The 25,990-nt window shown below is 36.7% G+C and overlaps 5 protein-coding genes across 5 annotated transcripts; 2 read left to right on the top strand and 3 right to left on the bottom strand.

Moving 5' to 3' along the window:
• The first annotated feature begins 1,476 nt into the window (after nucleotides 1–1,476).
• On the top strand, nucleotides 1,477–2,013 carry LOC105956006 (cytosolic sulfotransferase 8). Its single transcript, XM_012979827.1, has one exon. It carries the CDS (start codon nucleotides 1,477–1,479, stop codon nucleotides 2,011–2,013), a length of 537 nt encoding a protein of 178 aa, XP_012835281.1.
• A 72-nt stretch (nucleotides 2,014–2,085) lies between these two features.
• Nucleotides 2,086–2,454, top strand: LOC105956018 (cytosolic sulfotransferase 18). Its single transcript, XM_012979838.1, has one exon. It carries the CDS (start codon nucleotides 2,086–2,088, stop codon nucleotides 2,452–2,454), a length of 369 nt encoding a protein of 122 aa, XP_012835292.1.
• Nucleotides 2,455–3,177: 723 nt separating this feature from the next.
• LOC105959964 (HEAT/U-box domain-containing protein) lies at nucleotides 3,178–15,005 on the bottom strand. The gene is made up of 17 exons (XM_012984160.2): nucleotides 14,676–15,005; nucleotides 14,449–14,563; nucleotides 14,242–14,304; nucleotides 13,701–13,778; nucleotides 13,469–13,560; nucleotides 12,816–12,918; nucleotides 11,880–12,032; nucleotides 10,547–11,205; nucleotides 9,935–10,418; nucleotides 9,081–9,544; nucleotides 7,660–8,386; nucleotides 6,892–7,582; nucleotides 5,572–6,593; nucleotides 4,946–5,395; nucleotides 4,357–4,587; nucleotides 3,743–4,189; nucleotides 3,178–3,519 (listed from the first exon to the last, which is right to left on the bottom strand). The coding sequence occupies exons 1-16, from the start codon at nucleotides 14,729–14,731 to the stop codon at nucleotides 3,962–3,964; spliced, it is 5,616 nt and encodes a 1,871-aa protein (XP_012839614.1). The 5' UTR covers nucleotides 14,732–15,005; the 3' UTR covers nucleotides 3,178–3,519; nucleotides 3,743–3,961.
• Nucleotides 15,006–15,654: 649 nt separating this feature from the next.
• Nucleotides 15,655–18,522, bottom strand: LOC105960066 (alanine--glyoxylate aminotransferase 2 homolog 2, mitochondrial). Its single transcript, XM_012984273.2, has 9 exons — nucleotides 18,184–18,522; nucleotides 17,851–18,081; nucleotides 17,570–17,740; nucleotides 17,075–17,218; nucleotides 16,800–16,979; nucleotides 16,462–16,687; nucleotides 16,242–16,355; nucleotides 16,054–16,140; nucleotides 15,655–15,961 (listed from the first exon to the last, which is right to left on the bottom strand). The coding sequence occupies exons 1-9, from the start codon at nucleotides 18,439–18,441 to the stop codon at nucleotides 15,918–15,920; spliced, it is 1,455 nt and encodes a 484-aa protein (XP_012839727.1). The 5' UTR covers nucleotides 18,442–18,522; the 3' UTR covers nucleotides 15,655–15,917.
• Nucleotides 18,523–19,989: 1,467 nt separating this feature from the next.
• Nucleotides 19,990–22,945, bottom strand: LOC105960170 (protein NUCLEAR FUSION DEFECTIVE 4). Its single transcript, XM_012984371.2, has 2 exons — nucleotides 21,737–22,945; nucleotides 19,990–20,528 (listed from the first exon to the last, which is right to left on the bottom strand). Exons 1-2 carry the CDS (start codon nucleotides 22,888–22,890, stop codon nucleotides 20,090–20,092), a joined length of 1,593 nt encoding a protein of 530 aa, XP_012839825.1. The 5' UTR covers nucleotides 22,891–22,945; the 3' UTR covers nucleotides 19,990–20,089.
• Nucleotides 22,946–25,990: the final 3,045 nt, after the last annotated feature.

The following is a 25,990-nucleotide window of genomic DNA, read 5'->3' as shown; positions in this document are numbered from 1 at the left end:
ATAATGCATAAAAATAATTCTTAAATTACTTATTACAATGCATGTTTTATAGATCTAAGAAACTTAATAAAATATATTTTAATTATTGTTTATTTCTTATTGAAATTCACATCACATCAATCTCTTCCCTCACTTTTTTAACATGGTTAGAACTTTTGGTATAGTTTTCTTATAACTCAGCAAAAATTAAATTGTTCAATACTATCGTTGCTTTGAGAACTCCCGTTTGAGAAATGGGCTCTATAGTACGTTGAACTAACGGTGCAATAAATAATATTAACGTAAAAAATTAAAAAAAATATATTTGTTGAAAATAATAACAAAAATAATTTCATAAATTAATAAGTTATTAATTAATGTATAAATTAATAATTATTAGTTTATCGATAAGTTAATATTTCACTAAAGTAATTGGATTTTAATGATCCCAACTGTCTTAATTTATAGAGATTTAACTATATATGATACATCTGTATGCTAGAAGTCCCCGACAAAATTAGGCATACTTAATTTCTCATATATTATATTGTAATATCGTGTAAGAAAGTAGAAACCCTAGTCCTGATGGGTAAAACCTATACCAGCACCCTGGTTCTTAAAAATTAACTTATATGATAATTTATAGGGTAATCTACAGTCACCTCCTGAGGTAAGGTTAAATTACGAAAAATCCTCTTATGTTTGGATAATGACAACCATTCCTCAACTATTTTACACGTCCACCCTTACGGTGTCAAATTCAACAGACTCTTATTGATTCCGTGGAATGTTCTCTAGCTAGTTTGTTGTACTCGTTTTGTGCAAAAAATGAAGTTTTTGATGCACCACAATCTGATATTTACAAGTCAAGAGATACATCTTATTTTATAATCATCTTGTTTCAAAGTTGAAGCTCGAATTGGGGTAAAATGGGTAAACTACAACGATTTTTGAAACTTACGAAATTTTCAAAAATCATAAAGATCCGAATGATTATTAATTTCCGATATTTCCATAAATGAAATCGAATTTTCAGTTCCGAAATCGAAATATTCGAAATAACGGAACTTTATCTTTCGACCGGAGTTATTTAATTCCTCACTCTACTTCAATTCTCCTGCATGCGAAAACCACAGTGCCAAACTAATTATTGAGGTAGGTAGCTTAATCTATATATGGATAATATATATATATATATATATATATATATATATATATATATATATATATATATATATATATATATATATATATATATATATATATATATATATATATATATATATATATTTGCATGTATTGCGTAACGAAGAGGGAATACTATCTGATATATCCATACCAACTTGCATGTCATAAATATGGTGGCCTGGTAATTGAAAGAAACCCTACTCCTAAAATCACACTATAAAAGATTAATGCATGCACTTTGTTTCTTTAAAATCAACTCAACTCAAAAACAATTCATAATAATATACACATCTTTCGTATTTAAATCAAATGGAGAAAATAGATCAAGGCACAAAGGATGAGTTCCAGGAGTTGCTCCAATCACTCGAGCAACGAACAAACTGGGATGGCCGTCGGATCGTTAAATACGACGATTTTTGGTACCCAATAATGTTTTTCCGACCCGTGTTATCCGCTCAAAAGAACTTCCAAGCAAAAGATTCCGACATAATACTGTCGACGCTTCCTAATTCAGGTTCCACCTGGCTGAAAGCCCTAACTTTCTCCATAGCCAATCGTGGGGTCCACACAATCGATCAAACCCCTTTACTCACTTCCCACCCTCAGGCGCTTGTCCCTTTCCTCGAGTTCGATCTCTTTTGGGACGAAGAAAACCCTAATCTCGACCACCTCTCCACTACTACTAATAAAAGCCCGAGAATCTTCTCTACCCACATTCCGTTCAAAACCCTATCGGATTCCATCCGTGAATCCAAATGCAAGATTATCTATCTCGGCAGAAACCCTCTGGACCAGTTCATCTCGTTCCGCCAGTTCCTGCTCGCAAACTTCGGGAAGGAAGCCTAGCCGCTCGGACTAGACGAGACTTTTGACATGTTCTGCAACGGCATTCAGCCCTTCGGACCCTTTTGGGAGCACATGCTTGCGTTCTGGAACGCCCATTCGGAGAATCCAGGTAAAGTATTGTTTCTGAAGTACGAGGATTTGAAGGAGGACGTGGTTTCTAACGTTAAGAAGATCGGCGAGTTTTTGGGGTGCCCGTTTTCGTCCGAGGAGGAGGAAAACGGGGTGATGGAAGAAATAGCAAAGATTTGCAGCTTCGAGAGTCTGAAGAATATGAAGGTGAACAAGAACGGACATGTTTACGGTGTGGTGAAGAAGAGCTCGTTCTTTAGGAAGGGAGCGGTCGGAGATTGGAGCAGCTATCTGACGCCTGCAATGGCTGAACGTATGAAGAAGCTTATGGAGGTCAAGTTTCGGGGCTCGGGTTTAATGTTCGAGATCTAAAATAATAAATTCAAGTCTGCATGCAGCTGCTCCTGGTTATCTATCTATGTTTTATTATGTCATGTTGTGAGGTTCAAAATAATTGTGTGTGTTTCAGTGTGTGTGCTTTGATTTGTGTTGTTATTGTTGTGTAAGTTTAATAATGTGGCTGCAGGCAAGACTATGTTATAGTTGGTGTTCAAGTTTATATGTGTTTTCTTGTTTCAATGGGTGTTGAATAAAACGGTTGATTATCATAAAATGTTGTAAGATTATTATAATAAGCTTCGATATATTACGGACACCCCCTCAGGTAAGGTCTATTTACGAAAAACCACTCATTTTTCCATAATTATGTCCACCCATCTTACGGTTTGTAGATTTCTTTACATTAACACCCTTTTGTAAGGGTTGGATGTAAAATTTTACGAAATGTGAGGAGGCTGGATGCAGTTTCTCAAAAAGAAGAGTTTTTTTTTTTTTTTTTCGTAATTACATTTTGTAATTTACTCTATAAGCTTTCAAATCTTTAGTTAATATATGCTGATGTAATTTGCACTGTTGCGAAAAGTTCAAAGGGTTGAAATAGCACCACTGTGTTAAAAAAATGTTCAAAAAGAATCGAAAAACCCCTCGAGTTGCCGCATATGATGAATATAAATACAGTATAAACAACACTGTTTATGAGATTGAAGACGTTATACATACAACCTCGAGAATGAGTATATCTACAGCACGACGAGAAAATACCAAGAGATTTCGATTGTAATCGTTAAAGAGTATTGAGTATAAAAATAAGATGCTATGAGAAGTTGCTGTTAGCAAGTGACCTTTATGAAGATCGATACCGACACAACAAAAGAAAATCAATAACATATTAGTGACTAATACTACGGAAAATCATCCCTAATGTTTAGTTGATTACCAATTAGTATATGGTATGATTATCACAAAAAGGAAAAATAAAAATAAAAATAGCAACAACTCGAATTGTCTGCCTTTCGTTTAGCAACTGATAAGGCTCCAAGCAAACCGCAATCTCTCGTACATACATGAATGGCATGGTTGGAGATGGAAAACGAAAACCTAGTCAAAATTTCAGAAAATATCAAATGAAGATAAAATTTCGTGTACAACTAGTGTTGTCTTCTCAACTGCATTCATTTTTTTTTGAAATTTCAACTGCATTCATTTAGGTCATTTGACATATGAACTATATTTATTTTTCCTCATCTTTTATATATAATCATATTTCACATACATCACTCGGGAAGAAAAGAAAAGAAAAGAATAAGGTAAGCAGTTTTACCACGTCGACATTGCAGAGATAAAAGCCTCCTGGAGTAAGTTGACAAGTTGTCTGCAACATGCTCAATCGAGCTCAAATAAATGAATATTCGTCTCGTTAATATAGGGAAAGACCAGTTTCAGAACATCTTTGGTTTGAGTGATAGAGTTTGCTTTCTTCTAAACGAATATCTTGAACCGAAATATTAACAGGTGTTGTGTGTGTTCATTACTGACAGGGTCAAAAGGGAGATTGGCACAGCGGACAAGTCGACTTGTGAGAAGTTGAGAACCACTTATAAAGACAAGCCGAGTGAAATTTATGCTTGCAGGTCTTGCAAGCAAGACGTGGCATGCTATGGTTGACGGTATGGATGACACTATAGCATATCGGGCACTCCTCCACACCTTCAAATTCCTTGTCGAAATTGCTTTTCCATATTCTTATTGCTTCAGCTAAGGCTCCGTTCTGTATAATTCGGGAAACAACTATCAGAGTCTAGTTTTCAGAATAGCCAAAATGAAATGACAAATCAATAAGACTGGTGTGAGAAATATGTTGAATCATTACACTATGTGTGACGTCATTACATCACAGAAGGAAAAATAAAATAGCTGGAGTGCGCAGGAAGTAACCTGATTACGAACAAATGACATCAATGACATCAACCATTTCCTTCGCTTCACCTCAGTAATGCCGAGGCTCCTAGTGCAATCAACATCAACTGCCCTCAGAGGATAAGATGGAGGAAGGTGAATTACCAGATCCATTCCCGTCTCATCCTTAGTATAGGTGGCGACAACCTCATTAGCTGATTTACTCACACTTACAGAGAAATTTTCATCGGCAAAACTGGCTTTCTTGATCTGCATTCACAAACAACATACTCCTCCAGTCATATGCAATTATAAACAGTGCAAAAATGCTTCCAAGAAGAGAGCTGATTATAGACATCAGTGCCGATTTGAGACAATGATTTGTAAATCTAAACTAGAATATTCATCTTTTTAAATGATTAATTAATGGTGAGGTACCCAATGTGAAAAATATGGAAATATTGTTGCTGTGAGAGCTCAATTATATAATTCTCTAATACGTGATGTATGTATTGCAATTTAGGTCCACAAACTCTGCTCGTTTCTCAAGCTTCATCTGATGTGAAAGAAACAAGTATGAAAAAAAGAAATGTAAGTATATAAAAATTTCGAATGACTTCATGCACACCTGAGATAATTCGTTTGATATCAGAGTTGGGCTACACCATGCTTTTGTGAAAGCCTCAATGGCAGATGATGCCGAACGATCCCGTATATCACTAAACCACCCTCGTACATAGGCAGGAAGATGATGAAGCATTAAACCGAATACTGCACCGGCAAGTGAAGCCATTTTCTCGGGTCCAATGGGCCAAAGGAACTGAACAGAAACCGATACTGAACTGGTGGCAATAGCACGCCTTGCAGCTTCTGACACTGCAGCAGGAAGTTCTGCATCTTTCTTCCTTGAGCTGCTGCCCATATATAGCTCCAATGGTATGTGTTGGAAAAGACAATCTAATATTACTGAACTGGTAGACTCTTGTACGTATTGGATTATTCTCTCCCTTGCCGGTGAAGATGAAGGCAATGATGTCATATGTTCCAGCAGTAAACACCAAGCAACTAAAACATTTACCTATCAATTTAACATAGCATGAGACGCTAATCATAATTATATCAGATGTGGTATATTTTGTGTATAATGTATCAAAAAAAACATGTCCCTTTTACGATCTACAAGAAAATTTGAATAACAGACACCAAAGAAGAGCACGTGGTCAAATGCCATTGCCTAAATAAGATATTACTTACCCGTTCATGTGCCACTAAATCCATTTCAAGAACCCTTGGAGGTAATTTTTCAAGTTTGTAAGAAAGTTCTTCCCTCAAATGAACATTTTCTGCCGACGATGTATCAAAAGAATCCTCATTATTAAGAGTACCATCATTGGAAACCTTGCCAGTGTCGCATGTAAAAGCTAACTGAGCTCCTGGCTCAGTTGATAGAAGAACAAACGCTGCATACTGCAGAGGTGGAAGTGGTTTGCATGAAAACACCAAGGCGTAAAGAGAACTGATGGCTCCTTTACTTAGCCCCCAAATTTCGATTGACTTCATGGCTTTGTCTCTTGCATGTGAACTAGACTGAAGAACACATGAAGCAACCGACTCCCAGAACTGGCGATGACCAAGCCGAGATGATGCGATGATAGACGATGCTTCGTGGCAACATGAATTTGCTATTGCCTCCGAAGCGGCGGTGCAGAAGAACAAACGGAGAATACCTTCGAAAATGCGATCTGTCATGATCTCCCATTTCTCACTCCCCAAATGATTTAAATTTCCGGCATGTTCTTTATCTTGCGACCCAATGAGAGAACAAAACAGCGAGAACCCAACAAGTGCATTTCTGGCGAGTTCTACAGGAAAAGGATCGCTGATTACAACAGCATTCTCAAACTCATTTAATGAGGCATTGACGTCATTAGATCCATTAGCCAAAGTGTGATTGACATTTTCAACAACTTCTTCCATCATAACAACAGCTGCTTCAATCCAAAATCTCAGCCGATGCAAAACAAATTTCCAATCATCTTCATCAAAATCTTCCCAGCAATAAGCTACTGAAATCACCATTAACTCTGACAATAGCTTCTGTACCAATGGTAGCTTATTTAATACAGCTGATGCACCTTGCCTCTGCTTCTGAAATAACTCATACAGAACAGCTCTCTCCGCAGGGAAGACATATCTCGCTGGTTTTATCTCTTGCATCCTTTCTGTTACTTCTACGGGAAAACAGGATATAACCAACTGAAGCCAGTCCTCCATATCTGAAAAATTCAGGTTCGAGTTGCCAAATCAACTACAGAAAATGGTCTAAATAATAGTAATTGATAGCAAATAGTTGCAGAAAAAATTATAAAATGCCCTTCCGAAGCATAGTCGTAATCAAATGCATTTTGCCATTGAATACTTAAAACCAAGCAAGAATATCCCAGTCTCGAGGTAAAATGAGGTGCATAGGATTTCGTTACACATTACAGCCAGTACTATATTATATTATTATTTCTTTAAATTCGCAAGTGTAATTCCTCATTACATAAGGTACATCAGCAATATGTAAACTACCTTCTCCACTTTGCCACGTACTCAGCGAAGGAAAACATACAGTTCTGTTGAGCCAGTCTACAGTTACATTATGTAATTTGCTTTCGCTATAAGGATCAGACAGATCATTTGTTCGATCTTCAGCTCCAATGCTCAAGGGTCTAACAAGTATGTTCATAATTGATGGAAGAATCTTCAAACAATTTAGGTTTGCGTTGTCGCCAATGTATAGTTTGTCTACAAGTAGCTTAAAGAGTGATGTAGCTTTTTCATTTCCCCACAGATTATCTTGGAAAAAAGTAGAGAGCACAGATAAAAGAGCTCTCAAAAAGGGTTCGTCAACAGCCTCTAACTCGTCAACTGAAGCACGCTGTAAGAGATTTAATCCACTACAAGATCCATGGACAAGAGCCCCATCAATCAAAACATTCAAAATGGAATCTGAAAAGCCACAATCTCCATTCTTCATATAGCTAACGAAGGAAGGTAAAAAGGAGTCCAAAACACAGCCACCAATCCATTTCCATGTGCACAAAATTTCAGCAGCAAGCCAAGGCCGAGAATAGTGAGTCTTATTGATTCCCAAGTCTGTAGGAGAATCTTTAGTTGAAGAAGGTGATGCCTCGGAAATAAGTCCAGCAACAACTCGATCAAAGCCAATTTTAGAAATTAGTTTGTCAACCAAAGCAATAAACTTGGTATTACTGGGTGCCTGCAAATAGAGGGAGAAGTTACATAAGCACATATTTGGAGAAAATAAAAAGGAAACATAGCAGAAATACAACTCACATGGAGAGAAAGTGAAACATTATCAGTTCTCAATCTGGCTCCTATCCCATCAGAAATGACCCACAATGGCCACGAATCATTCTTGCTCAGAAACTGCTCCAACAACTGTTGTTCCTCAACTTGGTCTTGACAAAAAATTTCAAAAACATCAAGTGTCCATTGGCCGCATAAAGATACGAAATTATCTGATTCAAATCTGTTATCTACAAATGTAATGCATTTTATTGACTGAACCAAAGTAGTTCCCAAGCTCTTCCGGTTATTTACACCAAAACCTCTCAAGAACTGATCACGGATTTTGCAGCGAAAAGCATGGACAGCTTCGCAAAAGGCCAACCTGGATCCAGTTTCTCCTATATGCTCTTTATTAAGCTTGTCCTCTGAAACATTTATGCAGCTAAATTCCCAGTCAATGATAAATATTGCAGCTAATATACCTTGAACTAACTCACGTTCAGCCTCAATAGTATTCAGACAGAATAAACTACCATTGAGTATATCCAAAACAAAATGAGCCATCTCCAGCAGATTATTAGAAGGTTCCAACTTCCAGTCAGAATATTTACTCCCACTATATAATAAAGAGCACACATCTTGCACCCAAGAAAAAGTAGAATCCTTCATGAAAGTCATTAGCCTCGTAAGAACTTCCTCGAATATCAAAATTACTGTCTTCCGTGATATAAAGGAAATTTTATCATCTATTGTTCCTCCACCAAGGACAGCACTGCCACACAGGGTAAAAGCACAAAATATAAGACCATATTAGTCGGATCAACAATTACGATCTTTTAGTACTCTCAGAAAAATACAGAAAGACAGAAAGATTCTTCAGCGCCAATCAATCTAGAAAGAAGCATATAATAATTGTAAATGCTCAACATAAAAAATAAAATGAAATAAAAAAACAAAAAAATCTAGAGTCTGGATAGTCCATCCTAGATAGCCTAATAAACCAATAATGTAATTCATACTGATGTGCTATAGAATGGATGTTATCAGGTTGCCACATATGAAATGTTTAATCAAGTCAATCCATCACTTGAGGGAACCCATCATCCAAATTCATCTCGGAAAAAAAATGTCTACACAAAACCCAAACTGATACGCGGAGTTCTTCAGTATAGAGTTAGTGAAAAATGAACCTGCGTTCCTAGCTTTAGAATAAAAGCCCACAATGTTTTCTTCTTTCCACCTTTAAAATATCTTTCTTTACCCATTGTATTTTTTGTAATCGATACATTGTCCATTTATGGTTGTTAATAGAAAGAGTAAATGCAGTAGGCACATATTACCCTCCCAATCAATTTTCCCACCTTCCCATCCAATAAAGAAATATAAATATTAATTAATTTAAATGTTGCTGTAATATATATTATGCATAACTTGTATTTTTTAGAGAGATAATTCAATCCACATACCATATAAATCGAGCATCAGAATCTCCAAATTGAGGAAAGGCTTGAACAACATAGACTGCAACCAAATCTAGCAGCTCGTGATGCCAGTCTTCACATTGGTCAGACTGATGAACACTCTTCTTAGTTCTCTCTTTGACCTTCTCCATCAGAATAGCCAAGACAGATATGTAGTTTCTGTCCATGGTTCCAGGATCGAAACTAACTTTCTCTTGTATCACTAAATATCTAATAACGGCGTCCCACTGTTTTGAGAAGCACTCATCGTCAAGTAAGGCAAGCAAGAGATCCAATCTAGCAGCAGTAGAGGGGCTAAATCTTTTTAAGGACCAAGGAATAATAGTTTCAATGAAAGATTTCAAAAACTCTTCAGCTCCCAATCCAATGCACATAATCTGTTGAGTTATCTGGCGAGGTCCAAATACTGAAACAGCAGTGACAATAACCGTAACTGCATCTGGCGAGTCCTAGTTTAAACAAAATGATACGAGAATGCAATTAATGAATAAGAAAGATATTAGAACTATACGGAACATATAGAAAGCAACCAAAACAGGAAAATACAACGATTAAGCCTTTTTTTGAAAAAAAAAAAAAGCACAACCAGTATGCTCTAGCACATATTTTTCAGAAAGGGGTTTAAAATTTAGTTTATCAAACTAATGAGCCAAATATCAAAGATAGCTCAAATGAATATTTAAAAGTGGTAGCCTAACTGTAATTATACATTCCTACGGTTCCAATTTCAGACGAGCTCCCATGGTCAAAGTGGGAAGTAAAGTTAACAGAAAATAACAAGAAAATACCCACAGAATTTGAAACTAACGACAGCAAAAGAGTTGTCCTGTGTAACTCACAAGTGTCCCAATTACTGCGAATGATTTTTGCAATGTGGGGCCAATCAAGTCAAGCAAGGGCCATATTTCCCCATTCCGAACTGCATGTTTGTCCAGTAGTAAAATAAATTTAACCACCCATCGCACATTTTGAGAAGAATACTCTGTCTGGTGAAATATATCGAGAATATCGGCTTGAAATTTCGACGAGAACACTAAGAACAGATTATTGTCTAGGCGCTGAATCGCAGAAAGGATTTTAACAATGCATTTCCCAAGACTTTCTTCATAATCTATTGAATGTTTACTGTTCAGTGCTTCTCTTGGTTCCTTATGATTAGATTGGATGCCATTCTTCGATTGATCTAGAATAGATGATGAAAAGGCTGAATCCTGATTTTTTGAGCTGGCAGCCAAAAGATATTCAGGCCACAGAAACCCCAACAGTACCTCATCAACAAGGGTATGCTGGAAAAGGTAAATAGCTTCGGCTCCGACACAATATCTGATATCAAGGGGGGCATAAGTACGTATTAGATCAGAAGATAAAATAAGAAAAAGAAAATGCCAAAACCACATGAATATATACAGATAGTCACTAAAGGCATATTCATATTCTCTTTGAACCCATACCTGGAAGCATTTCTTACTGCCCAAATAAAGCATTCTTCCACTGCCACGAAAAATGCATGTCGGTCAGTGTTTGATGAAAAAGACATGTGTCTTCCTTCCCAGAGACTGCGGAAGAAATCAAGAAAAAATTTATCCCCTGTGATTGATTTTGAAGGTACTATTTCTAGAAATAGAACTAGCGCTGGATATGACACTTTCTGAGATCCAAAACACCCATTCTTAAGAAAATTCCATAACCGGCTTATAACTGTTTTCTGGACATTCACGGTAGTCCAACTGTCAGGAAAAGTTCTAGAAAAAAGCAAAACAGTTTCCCACATTGATGAATGGCAAGCTGGATTCTTTTCCTGGAAAGAACCAAGTATTGTTCCAGCAAGCATTTTCATATCTCCTTCACTGATAGCATTGGGAATGTTTTTTATACAACTTTTCACTACTGAATATGCAGCTGACCGAATAGCTGGGCTTTGAGATTTTAGGAAGTCTTGAAAATATTTATGACTTGAGCATAACTTTTCCGCTGAAGAAACAGCAATAGTCCTAGCTTTCACAGCATGTTTCAATTCACCAGTTACATTTTCTGGACCAGGCTTTTCAGAATGCGAATAAAGGAAAACATCAAGAAGTGCTGCTAATGCCAGTAATGAAGAAGAAAGCACCTGCCATCAAATCAAGCTTTCAAAATGCCAACAACTATGAAACTGTACCAGGAAGGGGTAAATACTAAAGGAATAAAATGATAAGATCGCAGGTATAAATAAATAGCTGCATACACAACTATCACAACTGTAGCGCGACGGACAACTGAGATAAAGAGAAAAAAAGGAAAAAAAAAAAAAAAAACTATTTCTTCTGCATGACATAGCTTTCTTGAGAGCATTAAATTGGGAAAACAAACGTGCTGATTACAAATTATTAACATATGAAAAGGATGAAAGAATGAATGCAAATGTGAGGCCATGGTTGATGATTTGGATGATCACTTCCCATCGAATCAGTAAATGATTTACTGGTCAGGCAAGTATGGTGCTTAGGCATCAGACATAGCTGTAAAACTTAACCTAGTGAGTGTATGTAAATCCATTGTTCTTTACATCTTCCTACATCATACATTAATCAAAAGCAATCACTTTAAATTTCATTCTGGCACAAAAGACATGCAATTTTGAACAGCTACTTACATGTTCTAACATTCAGAAAGCAGTTACTTAAAATCTATTACTCACACACCTGTCACAATATGTAGTGAGAACCAAGTTTATGTTTGCTAGAAATATAAAATCGCTTCAATAAATGTAATCATTTATTAAATGACAACCATATTCATCAATACCTGTTGGTGCATTTCTTCCAATTCATCAGAAGCAGTTGCTTTATCTGATAAACTCTGTGGGGTCAGCTTCAGATTATCTTCTATATACGTAAAAATTTCAGATGAGTACAACATCAAGGCATCTACTCTCCTCTCTTGAGCAGGAAAAGCAGCCTATAGAATGATTGTAAGGACACAAAATTCATCAGTCTCTGTGAGTACACGCAACGTACCCACTTCATTTCATCAACATACAAAATATGAAGTTTAGCAGTGACAAGCATCAAACTTAATAACCAAAAGAGACGGATTGTCAAATAACTGGGACCATAATCTAAATTCTGCAAGCAATAACATAAAACTTACATGTGCCAAGACTGTAGGACCTTGATTAAGGATCCTTTAGATATGTAACATTTAACTTCTATATGGTATACGCTATAAGCATCTCTTTTCATCATATGTGGCATGTATTGTACACTTGCGCATGACATCGAGATCATAAATGTGATTGCTCTAGTTTCATATATTCCATTTTACCCATTTTTCATTTATGCACAACTTTTGGGAGAAATCGAGATACAAAAAATGTAAAAAGATACTTTGCATCTAGTGTTTGTCTAAATAAACCTAGATATCTCAGTTTCTAGTTTATGATCCAAGCCATGAATTTCAAATCGTTTTCTCTAATACAATCCCCATAATCTGTCTATAACAACTAAGATCATCTCTGGAGTCAGATGGACGGAAAGATTGATTCCAATTTCAAGATATACAACTCCACTACCCCGAGGGTCAAAATTTCATGCATGGCACATATGTTGAGCTATGGATAGTTACTGACTTACTGTAGCATTTCATACTTCTCTATTTCAGTTGTGCTATGAAAAAATTCTTGCAGATAGCGTAAAAGATGCACAAAGACTAATCATGATGCTCCAAAGAAACATAGTAAACCTGAAATGACCGCTTTGCAGCTTGGGAAACTTCAGATACAGAATCAAATTGTGAAAACCACCAGGGTCCTATTAGAGGCTTTAGATGTGGAGCCAAATCCCTTCTGAAAACAACAAAAGTGAAAGATGTAACATTATGAAATAGACTTCTAATTTAATACTTATTCATATCACGACCAGAACACAGTCTATGCAAACAAAAACCATTCATATTCCTCTCTATGAATTATTTGCAGGATAACAAGTAGCTGAAACAAGATCCAATCAAGTGACAACTATATCCAGTGCACGCATCAGACTTCCTATTCTACTTGCAAATATATACCATTTCCAAAGGCCACACAAAGAAAATATATTCATTCAACATGTAGAGTGAAAAACTCTCAATATTTTTGATGAAAACCAATAACATATAGCCTATAGACTGCAGCATTTAGGCTACAACAAAGAAGAACTTGTCTTGAACGTTTCATTTCAGGACGTCTTGACATCATCACTATAATCTATGATTCTAAATACAAAAAGAAATTGAGCACCTTCTAATACTAATATATTCATGGTACACAGCAAATAGTGCTAATCCCATCTACAACAAGTCACACATCAACCACCATCAAAGTAGAACAGTCTACATTAAATCGACTAAACACGAACCCGACAGCACTGACAAGATTAGTCATGGTCTCATGAGTTGCTCGCCGAACTTCTCTGTTGTAGTCCATCAGCAGCTTCTTGTACTCAAATGCCTGTCCCAATAAAAGAAAATGAATTGCATAAACTGTGAAAGCAAGGTCCTGATCATGGAAGATAAGATTCTGCTCCTCCAGTGAAGGTCATCAAAGAAAATATTATTTAAAATCCGAAGATATAATGGACATAAGCATACCCACTGAGGAATAATTGTTACTATTTCCTTTGCCTCTTTTTGTCTGATAAGTTGAGAAAGTGACGTCAAAGCTTTAAGCTGCAAAACAAGAGGAAGGCAGAAGGCCAGTAAGACAGCCAAAACACGTCTATTTACTCAAAACTAAAAACAGCAGTTCAATAAAATCGCAACGACTAAATTTGTTCATCGCACCATATCTTCATAATACATGGTTAACCAACATTATGTCAAACTGAATATGTTCAGAAACCAGATTAGTCAAAACACACTAACACTACGAGCGAATTGTACTGTCACGAAAGAATGCTCAAATAACTCAGTATGCATAAACAATCTGATAGAGCTGTAACCAATTTTCATTCCATATTGACGCTGCCTAACAACACCGCAAATTTTTTTCATCTCATAATGCAAAGCTTCTTAATAAAGTGAAACCAACAACACAAAGACATCAACCAGTGCTATTCCAGTCAACCGTAATTGTCTAAATTCAAAATTTGAAACTACAACAATCCCAAATGCACGTGAAACGACAATTTACCTTAGTGATAGGGTCTTTGCGCGAAAGCCGCTTCAAGTGCTGCGCCACTTCACCATCAATATCCTGCTCCGGCCACCATCCCACAATTATTTATAAATAAAAAAAAAAAAAAAAAAAACCTCATCTCTACCAAGAAACCCTCTCAAAGGAAATGACTTTTCCCACATTTTCACCTTCTTAAAAATAAAAAATGAACTCAAAACTGACCGTAAAAGGAACGGCATCAGGGGTTGATGCGAGTGAGGAGTTCACGGGCGAGCTTCCAACATAGCCTCCGAAACCCACGGCTGTAACGCCCGATGGCAACAGCGAAGCAGCGGTGCTGCAAATTTTATTATTTATTTTATTTTATTTTCAATTTCCCGTGAATGAAATCAATCTCAAACATAATTATTCAGAAATAAAAGAGAAAACAAAAAATAAATTGAAAGAACCTGCTGCTAGAGGGGCGAGACTTGGTTCTTGCAGCTTCTCCTTTTGCTCTCCCCATTATTGATTAATTCTTCTCCCCAAACTAATCGACACAATCAACTGAGAAATTAGCTCTCGGGTTTTGTCCCTATAAACACGAAAGTAGGGAACGAAGTAGTGCGGTATAATTTATTGTGTGCTCTTTGTAACACCCATTTCTCCCCCCTCGACTGGCAATTGGAAATTGGTATTGAGATACAAATTGGCAATTGGAATTTGGGGTTTAGGGTTTAGAAAGAAAAAAAATGGAAGAGTGATTCGGAAGAAAAGAAAAAAAAAAAATAGAGATGGAAAGTGTTGTTATAGAAAATTACAGTTTTCACCCCTCAAATTTTCACTAATTCCACATTGGGTCCCTAATGTATCAATAATTTTTCAGTTTTGGTTTTTTCCGTCAATTTACTGTTGGTTTATCCGTCAAAGTAGTGATGCGTACACACTTGATTCCATTCGTACTAACGGAAAATTGATGAAAATGACTAAAACTATTGAATTATTGAGACATAGGGTACCAAATGTATTTTCTTGTGAATACAGGGGGCCAAAAGTGAAATTAGTGCAAACTTGAGGGACGAAAACTATATTTTTCCTGTGTTATTATTTATTAGCATTTTCTATGTAGTCTGTTGAGTAATTAGAATCAGCTTATAAATTTATATTTTAATTGGTTTTTATTTAGTTGAGGATTATATTAATCTTTAATATCCAAGAACATTTCTGGAATTATAATGTATAATTTGCAAATCATTACATAAATATAATTGAAATTGAGGGATATTGATAAATTTCAAACCCTGGAAACGATTTTTATTATTTTATTTTATTATAAACACATCAAATTTGAATTCTTCAATCAGCAAAATCAAAGTGATCATAGTTTCCTCCGTTGTGGATCATAGTTTAATCATGTAGCTAAATAATTCGAGCAAAAGAGTCGATAACTGAACGAGAAAACATTCTTCAAGAAACGAAAAATTTACAGTCCACACGATTCGATAGTGAATGACATAATAATAACGGAGCGGAGAGACAACGAGGTGATGTCTCAAACATCTCCTTACCAAAGTGAGGCAGCCCAAGCCAAGACTTAATTTTTATTGCAAATTTAACTTTTTTTACACAGAAGTTACTAATAAGAATGTCGGAAGTTGTCGGCATCATATCGATCAATATCATGGTCGTTGTCCATTGGCATGGATCTTCTTTCACATCTTCGACAATGAATAGTCCATCACATCAACAAGAAAATCTAGACGAAAAAATAATAATAATTAAATGGTCAATTGTTAAAACAAGAATCGTGATAAACGAGAAAATATAAAACAAAAAACGGATACGAACCAGCATCCTCCTTAGTGAAGCACAAGGGTGGAGTAATTCTGAAAACGTTGCCAAAGAAGCCACCTTTCCCTATCAGTACTCCCATTTCTGTATAAACACAGCACTTACATGATTAGTAAGAATTTAATCAAAACTAGGATTTATTAAAATAAAATTAAAATTGAAAAAAGGGAGTAGAAAAAAGTCACCTTTAATCTGGTCCATTAGATGAAGAGTCTCGACCTTAGCTGGGGTTTTCAACTGTCGATCTGTCACTAGTTCAACTCCGAGCATTAGACCTCTTCCCCTGACATCTCCGATAACTGCAAAACAGACATTTTATACTACAATGCGAAATACATGTTTCTTCTATAGTTCTTTTCAACTTTAGCATTTAAGAAAAAAAGAACGAAAAAAGAAGAAGCATACTCTCGTATTTGTCTTTCAAAGAAGTAAGACGCTCCTTCAGATAAGAACCGACAGTGAGGGCATTCTGTTGAAGCTTTTCCTTTTCTATTACATTGAGAACTGCAAGCCCAGCAGCAGTACATACAGGGTTGCCGCCGAACGTATTGAAATACATACGCTGAGTCAAAACCTTTGCAATCTCGGGAGTGGTGACCACAGCACCGAGTGGTATTCCGTTTCCAATGCCCTGTTTTTAAAACAATATATCAAACGTAACGTACGAAGAATATGTTTAAGATACACAAATTATCATATATCGACAATTGCAGAGTGAAGAAAATCTCGAAATAAAGTACTACCTTGGCCATGGTTACAATATCAGGAACAACTCCATGGGCCTCGAATCCCCAAAAGTGGGACCCAGTACGAGCGAAACCTGATTGGACCTCATCGGCTATACAAAGCCCCCCTGCGTTTCTGACGGTGTTATAGACAGCTGGCAGATACCCAGGAGCCAATTCCAAAATCCCACCCACTCCCTGTAAAGATGCGATCTCATCAATATAAGAGACCGGGGAAAAAAAAAGTTGGAAAACATTTGATCAGACTGTACAAACTACGATGAGATAACGACCTGTATCGCTTCAGAAATGAAGGCAGCAACACGACCATGTGTTCCGTAAGTAATAATTTCATCAACATCTCTTGCGTACTTCAGTCCGTCAGATCCGAAGATGCCTCTGTACTCCTCCGGATTCTGTGCATGGTGAACTCCAGTCTGTTGCAAATAAATAGAAGCCAAACATGAAAAACAAAAAAGTCAAATGTATTACTTAATGGACAAATTCTTGGTTTCTGAAAAAAATTAAAATGGAACGGTCGGTAACTATTTTTCTTGAAAGACAACACTGCCTCGTTATTTTCTTGGTTCCTAGAGTGTTGAACAAGAGTACATATATATCAAGTACTCATGATACATTATGCGACAAAAGTATCGTTTAACTTTAAGCACAAACAGTTGTATGTGAACCTTCATATAACACCAACCGAATCATAAGATATTCATATATATACTAGTCAAAAGATCTTGAGATCGACAAGAAGGCGTGCTTTATAGATGTGATTATACCTGAACAACATTGAATTTGTAGTTACTTTGAGCAGTGGCGCCCATGGTGGCAGCTGCATTGCCATGATACCCGTTCCTAATTGCAATTACATCATTACACCCCGTGTACAATCGGGCCATCATCAACGCCAGCTCATTCGCCTCTGTCCCGGAATTTGTGAAGAAAACAACCTAAACCAAAAACCAAAAAAAAAAAATACATTTTAATTTCCGAAACACAATGAAAAAAAAATTGCTATGCTTTTTTTTTTTTGCTACTGGATTTTCTGCGTATAGATTACCTTGAGATCACCGGGGAATTTGGAAGCGAGAGCCTCGGCGAAATCGGCTATAGCAGGATTCAAGTACAAGATGGTGGAATGCTGCAAACGCTTGGTCTGATTAACAATGGCATCCACCACTTCAGGGTGGCAGTGGCCACAACCAACGGTGGCGATTCCACCAAATGCATCCAGATATCTCCGCCCCTTTTCGTCGAATAAATACTGCATCTTCCCATCCACCAAACTCAACTTCACAAAACACAAAACGACAAAAAAACAAAATTAAAAAAAATTACCAACACATGAAAAAAAATAAAGGATCACGAAAACGAATCAAAAGGCGAATCTCACTGGATTCTTAAAGAAATGGAAGACGGCGGGGCTGAGGAACTGCTGGCGTTTCCTGAGGATCTCCTCGGCGGAGGGACCGGTGTAGGGCGGAGGAGTGTAGTCGAAGGGGGGCATTTTGGGGATAACGGGCTCATTTTCCTGAACCGGTTGGGCGGCGAGAGTTGATTGCGATGCTGCAGAGGAGAAGCGACGGACGACGGATGCATTAGACGAAAATGCCCTCGGGAGGATTCTGTGAATCATCTTCATCTTCACCATGAAAAGGAACGAGATGAGAGAGAAAGTAGAGAGAGAGAGAGAGAGAGAGAGGTTGGTGAAGATGAAAATGATGAGATTCAGAGTATCGTTTGGGGGAAATCAATCAATAATATATAGTATGAATATACCGCATGTGCTACTCACGTGCCGGTATGGACTTCTACCTTTTTTAATCTAAACCAATCACTCGCTTAATTAAACTAATCCCATTAATTAATAAAATAAGTAAATAAATATATATATGGTTTTTATTTTATGAGTTCTATAAATAACATAAAATCTTAAATTAATAGGTAAAAGATTGAAGTTCTTTTTCGTTATGAGTCGTGAGAGACAGAATATTCGAAGAGATATAGATACGTACAGACAGGAAATTTATTTAGGATTAAATATCACATGATTGCCACCAAATCCTGTGTGCAATTTTCATACGTAACATTACGTCATACTACTATATATTATTGTCGTATAAGTAAGCCTAATTTTATTATATCCGATGGGCCAATTTAAGAATAGGCCCAATTAAATTAATTATTGGTGGGGAAGCCTAAATTATAACTAAATGGGCTTTTAAACCCCATTAATTAAATACCTTGCACCAAAAGGCGAATCCCTCGCCCCAAGGGCCCCCATCCCTTGGCCCGACAAGGATTGATGGAGGATGTAAATCATGGTAACTCAACGGCCCGTTAAGGTAGCGGACTCGGACCTGGTGCCCACAAGGAACCAACCCTCATTTGGAGTTGAAATTCGGCTGCCAGGATTCGATCCTAGGACCTTGCACCAACTTACCACATCCGGAACCAGTTGAGCTACACCCATGCGGGCCATTAATTAAATACCTAAACATAGTTAAAAAGAGTCCTAGTTTAAGTTCAACTCTTAATTACATATATAAATTAATATTGGAACTCGTGCTACGAACTCTACACGGATTTCCTAAAAATTACGGCACTAGCAAATCCCGTGCCCTTGCAAACTCCTCTTCCCAGCTTTCTCCGGACTCGCTCGCTCCTCCCGATAGAAGAAAACCAACTTGTTGAACGTGAGCAGACCCCGTTTTTGTGAAGGTGGCTCTCTTGGGGTTCTCAATGCGGGGGGGTGCCCATTACAATCGTCTCGGAGGCCAGGAACCTCCCCGCCACCCAATGCAGCACTATGGCTACCATATTGTTCACAATTAATCACAATTCTAGAGTGCACCTTACCTGCAGTCATATTCGTCGTTTTCGGACATCCTCCGAACTCTTCAAGTCACCTTACAATAAAGTTGTGCTAGATAGAAAAAAAAAATTGTATTTGTAATTTGCCAGTTTTAATATAATTTCGGTTCCTCATAAAAAAATTACATAATCTACACACATGGAAGTTTAAATATCTTGTAATAAATATTTCATTGTTGCACAAAAAAAAATTACTGAAAACACATGAGAATTAAGCGAATATAAGAAAGGATGGTAGATTAGAAATTCGAGGGGCCGGCATTTTTTATATTTTATATATTTTATATATTTGTTATGATGAATTGTGATACTTTAGAAGTGAAAATAGCATCACTCTAATTCTATCGACCTCTCTCTATCTGAAATATTTTATAAATTAGTACAATACAATACTCAATGAAATAATTAAGTACTAATTGCACACTCTACAATCTATTAAACGTGTTACACGTTTTCCTTGTCCGTTTATGAAGTATAAAAGCTAAAAAAGTCCCAAAAACACACAAACAACCCCATATAATAAAAGTTGTTTGATAGCATTTCTCTCCCATGCAATTCTCCTCACCATTACCTTTTCCTCTTGCTCTGTACAGCAATGCAGCAAAATCTCCGAACAAGAAGGATCCAATCGGTATATTCGATATCAAGATATTGTGATTGACTCCGAAATTATTCGTTCCGAATAACTCGGTAGTTGCTGCGACAGAAATCGATGAAATTGCACCGGTCGATATTCCTATGATTGCTGTGCTTATGTAGAGCGAAACCTGGCCGTACCCATTTATGATTAGCAACAAGAAAGCCCCGCACATCGGGGCCATCATGCCCCCCATCGCCGCCGCTCTTGAGATCGAGCGTTTGCTTCTGATGATTGAAAGAAAAAAAAAATAACAATGTTATATCTCATATTAGTTACGATTTTACTATAATTTGTATTACTCGAGAAAAATAAATTCAGATAAACTTAGGCCTCATAAAAATTGCATAATTGGGAATACACCCATCAACCAATATATTTCAGAACCAGATATTCAACCGACCCACAAAAATTGGGTCGATAATAATTTTTAAATTTGAGCAAAATTAGTTTGTTGGGTGGATTGGTTTTTAAGCTGGTAATAGATCGACACAATCCAGTCCCGACTCCCAACGCTAAATTAAATAGTGTTGGCGTATAGTTATTTTGGAATGGGACAACAAATTTAGATCTCTCCTTAAACGGCCTAACAAAATTGACTTTAATTTGGCATATATATAGATAGGTATAGAGGGTGTGGTGTGGAAGTACAACAGACATGCAAAAATTCAAATATTTGGCTGAATAAATTTATGGCCAACTAACTAACTACTTTCATCGTACATATTTTCATTAAAGCCTAGCTAACAATGTTGCTACTCATTATATGCTATAGTGTTTTAGTGTGTGGAGAAGATAGTCTCCAAATTCATAAGAAAATTAAAAATATATTTCCCCTATTTCGAATTTTCCATAAATTGGTTTTCGGTTTGATTCCACTTTGCACTCTTGAAATATATGGTATTTAATTTGGTACTATGCGAGTTTGAAATTTTTTAATAACACTCTGCACCTTTGAAATAAAATGCACCATGAATTGAATATTTAAAATTTAATAACGGTAACTTTTTTTTTCTAGGTGTCAGATGATAAATTAAATTACTATTTTATTCTACCCAACATAATTTCGAGCGTACACAGTGTGAAAAAACAAAAATCACGTTGAATTAGTAAAAAAAATTATCACTAACACTTAATAGTTTCGAAAGAATAGATGAATAAAAATAAATTTAATTTGACATTTAACATTCTGGAGAAAACTTCCACTAAAAAATATTAAAATTACTTTCCTTAGCTTTAGAAATTCATCCGGGGTACATTATGCATGATTCGTCATGTTTTAAGGATATAAAGTGTTAATAAGTATTTTTTGAGGGCGCAAAATGACAAATAACTATATTTTCAAGGGTCTAAAGTGAAATTAAGCCGTATGTTTTCAGAAATTTCCAGAATGTAATTTTGGTAGAGAGAGAGAGAGAGTCAGAGAGAGACTGACTGTGGAGCAAAGTAATCGAGAAGAGACGGCAGAAGACGGCCGAAGAAACTAAACGCAGAAGACAGCGACACTAGTGAAGAAACTCCGGCGGAGAACCCCCTCGACTCCGCAATCTGCGCTAGGTTATTCATATACACCAGTCCGATCGTCGCTCCGAACAAATACACCAAAAAATATATCCAGAAATCCACTCTCCTCACCATCACCTTCGCCGGAATCTCCCCTTCACCATCCTCTTTCTTCGCCGCCGCCACGTCATTCTCCGTCCCCGGAGCAGCGAACGCCAAACCCTCGATATCACCGTGCGCTACTCTAATCCGGCACTTGCGCTGCAACCTCTCCCCGATCATCTCCGCCACCGGCACAACCAACGGCAACGCCAGCATCGCGAGCACCCCCGCCAGAACCGCCGGCCCGGGCAGAAACAGCACCGAAAACGCCGCCGTGGAGCCCAAACTGGTGACCACGGCGAACAAACCCGTGAGGGTCGTAATCACGAACATGGCGAAGAACCCCGTCGTCAGATTCCTGGTTTTTCCGACTCCGACGTCCATGCACGCCAGCGGCGCCGCCGCCGCACAAACCGCCAGCGGCGCCACGGCGTTCAAGAAAAGAAACAACTTAGCTCTCTCGGCACTACTACTACTAATACTATCACCACCACCACCGCCGCCGCCACCGGCGACAACGTCGACTACGGCGGTGTAAACCATGGCGCTGAGACCCAAGTAGCTGGTGGACAAGCCGACGGCGATCTGGCGGTCGAGGGAGAAGTTTCTAATGGCGACGATGTTGCAGACGGTGTTTATCCAGCAAATACTGTTTCCGGCCAAGGCGGTGAGGAGGAACACGTGCCAGTACGACAGCGGAGCGATTTGGCCGGTGAGGAAGAGGAACTGGACGCCGTAGCCGACGAGGCCGAGGAGGGAGCCGATGAGGAGGACGAGCCAGAGAGGGAAGTGGGAGGCGGCGACGCCGGAGATCCAGCCGAGGAGTTTTCCGGCGTCGGAGGCGGAGGCGAGGTTGTTGAGCTGGAGCTGTGTAATCGAGAGGGTTCGCTTCAGCTCCGACGAGTACGCCGGGAAGTTTGAGTTGGTCCCGTTTATCGATTGAAGCCATATTGTTGCAACCAGGGTTAGCCATTGGAGAGCCATTTCTATATACTAATTAATCGAATATATTATATTGATATTAATACTGATATTGATACTGATTGTTGTTCATATGTGAATTTATATATGAATTAAATATAATGGCGGTAAGTTAGGTGGTGAGTTTATTGCCATGTTAAATGTATGTATTAATATTTTGAGGGCTATTTTCTTTTTTTTCTTTTTTAATTACTTTTCTTTTAAAAAATAAGAAGATTAAATTGGAAAAATTCTTTATTTTCAATTGTATTATGTTTCGATTTTTTTTTTACTAATTAAATACACATCTGTCGTAAATCGAAATCAACACTTTCGAGAAAAAAATATAATGCATGCATATATACCATGTATGTAAGAGATGTAATTATCTCTGCCCCTTAACTTTTTACATATATGCATGCATGCATACTATTATGTATGTATATTGATTGATGACCTCAATAGACACTCTGCATTACTCGGTGGGGAAGCCGGGAAGTTGGTGTAGGGCAAATTAAAGGGGGCCATGGCCTCCTCTTATTTTTTCTTTTTATTACTATATAAGCATATATAAAAGTTATTGTTTTTGTATTTAATTTTTCGAATAAAGTACTGCCAACTCTGTGGTAATGTCAATTTACGAAAAATCCCCTCATGTTTGGATAATTACAACCACCTCCCTTAACTATGAATAATCTTACACGTTCATTCTTGCGGTGCCAAATCTAGTGGAATATTATTCAGTTTGTACCCGTTTTACCCCATTCGAACTCCACATTTTAAAATAAGATGATCATAACATGTGTCTATTTTCTTGTAAATATCAGACTGTGATGCATCAGAAACTGTATTTTTGCACATAACTAGTACGTGTAAGAAAATTAATAGTTGAATATGTGGTTGTAATTATTAGTTTTTTTTCTTCATAATTTGATCTTATTTCAGAGAGTGGCCGTAATTTACCCTAATTTTTAAAATTTTAGTTTTAAGGACAAAATGCACTTCACCACCTTAAAAAATCAACCTTTTGCACTTTCCCCCCTGAAAATATACAAAAGAGACATTGCCCCTTCAAAATCCAAAATAGTGAGCACATTGCCCCATAATCAATTTTTGTACATAATTTAATATTTCAAACTACCTAAAACACACAATACACACAAATTCAAACATTATCAATTAATTTAATAATTCAAACTAATTACCCACTAAAGCTTTAGTCAATGTTCGAAAAATAAATAAAGACAAATAAAAACCATTTCAAGTAAATTTATACGAAATGCATGCTTGTATTTCACATAAAAATGGTTTTATTTGTCTTTATTTATTTTTCGAACATTGACTAAAGCTTTAGTGGGTAATTAGTTTGAATTATTAAATTGATAATGTTTGAATTTGTGTGTTGTGTGTTTTAGGTAGTTTGAAATATTAAATTATGTACAAAAATTGATTATGGGGCAATGTGCTCACTATTTTGGATTTTGAAGGGGCAATGTCTCTTTTGTATATTTTCAGGGGGGAAAGTGCAAAAAGTTGATTTTTTAAGGGGGTGAAGTGCATTTTGTCCTAGTTTTAATGAAGGGATGAAAAAATAAATAAATTTGTGGCTGTTAGCCAAGAATGCGGTGGAGATATTACAGCCACCACCTACTTTTGCCATTAAAAGGTGGTTGTGTTGAATTAAAACAAGAATTGTAGTTAGGGTTTGTAAACATTAGGATTGGCTAATTTAATAAGAACTTGACATCCACATAAAACAAACCCCCCTACGGTCCCTCTCTGCTGCAGTTTGCTGTGCCATCAATTAAGCCAAACTATTTTGCACTATGTATGTAATGTGACATATATTAATTAGTATTTATTTTTATTGATTAATGAATTATTTAGTTCTTGAAATAAATTCAAGGCTAATAATTAATAAGGCATTACAATTATTAATCAAAATGTCATACACAATACAAGACGATGAATATTTTTTTGTCCAAAGTCACGATTAATATAAAATTGGAAGACGATAAATTAGTATTAATATTTTGATATTGGGACTTTTTAGATATAATATAATAAATTGAGACTTTTTGGTGATAAAAGTTTTCAAAGAGGACTTTTTTGTAATTCCCTTAAATCTACATTTTTAGGTTTTTTTTTTTGGTCCATTAGATTCAACCCCCTTAGTCTTACAAATAATAGGGGTAGATCCAAACTCAAATTTGTCATTTAGATAAAAACCCATATTTTTCTAAATTCCATCAGTACCCTCAATCAAAATCCCACAAATCCCGTTACTTACCTTTTGAAATGATATCAAATTCGGCCCTATTTTCCCGTTAAAACCACTATATAACGGACAACCGTATTATTCAACCACATAGTATATTAATAATTTCAATATAGTACATTAATCTGTTATGATAGTATATTACGGTTATAGTAGTGGTATGAAATTGTGTTACAAACAATATACCACTGAAATGACAAGAACATTTAGAACAAAACCAACGTAAAGTAATTCCAACATAACCAATAAAATACTTAAAACACATCATAACACAATCAAACCAATATGTCGAGTTAAAAAACTCTAGTACATTAATAATCTCATAATAGTATAATAAAGTGATAATTGTAGTATCATACGGTATTCATAATAGTATACTACTGTATTACAATGGTTTAAGACTTAACTGAAGTTACCGAGCCATTACATCGTAAACACGACATTAATTAAACATATCAAATCTTAGGGTGGTTTGGAAAATAACAACCATCGGAATCATTTGAATTCATTGAGTTTATGTCCTCGTCGCTATCATCAGGAATGCAATCGACTTCTTCTTCGAACAACTGCACAAAGCCTACATTCAATGCCTCACTTCCAGTGGCATCAACGGCTCCAACTAGTTCACCCCCACCCCCTGTTCCATCATCATCAGAAATAACAACTTCAGCATCATATGAACTTAAAAAATGCAGAATACAAATAATTGATTAAATAGACTACCAAATACATTCCAATGTACTACCGAATACATTAAAATCGACTGCTGTAAACAAACAAAACAACTATCAGTCAGTTTCAACTTCATCAACTCGACCACACCAAATATTTATTTCGATTACTGCG

This window comes from Erythranthe guttata, chromosome 4 (genome assembly GCF_056151865.1).
Source record: "Erythranthe guttata isolate IM_541 chromosome 4, IM_541, whole genome shotgun sequence".
Lineage (NCBI taxonomy): Eukaryota > Viridiplantae > Streptophyta > Magnoliopsida > Lamiales > Phrymaceae > Erythranthe > Erythranthe guttata.
Note: the sequence above shows the minus strand (reverse complement) of the source record. Positions and strands in the feature narration are given on the sequence as shown.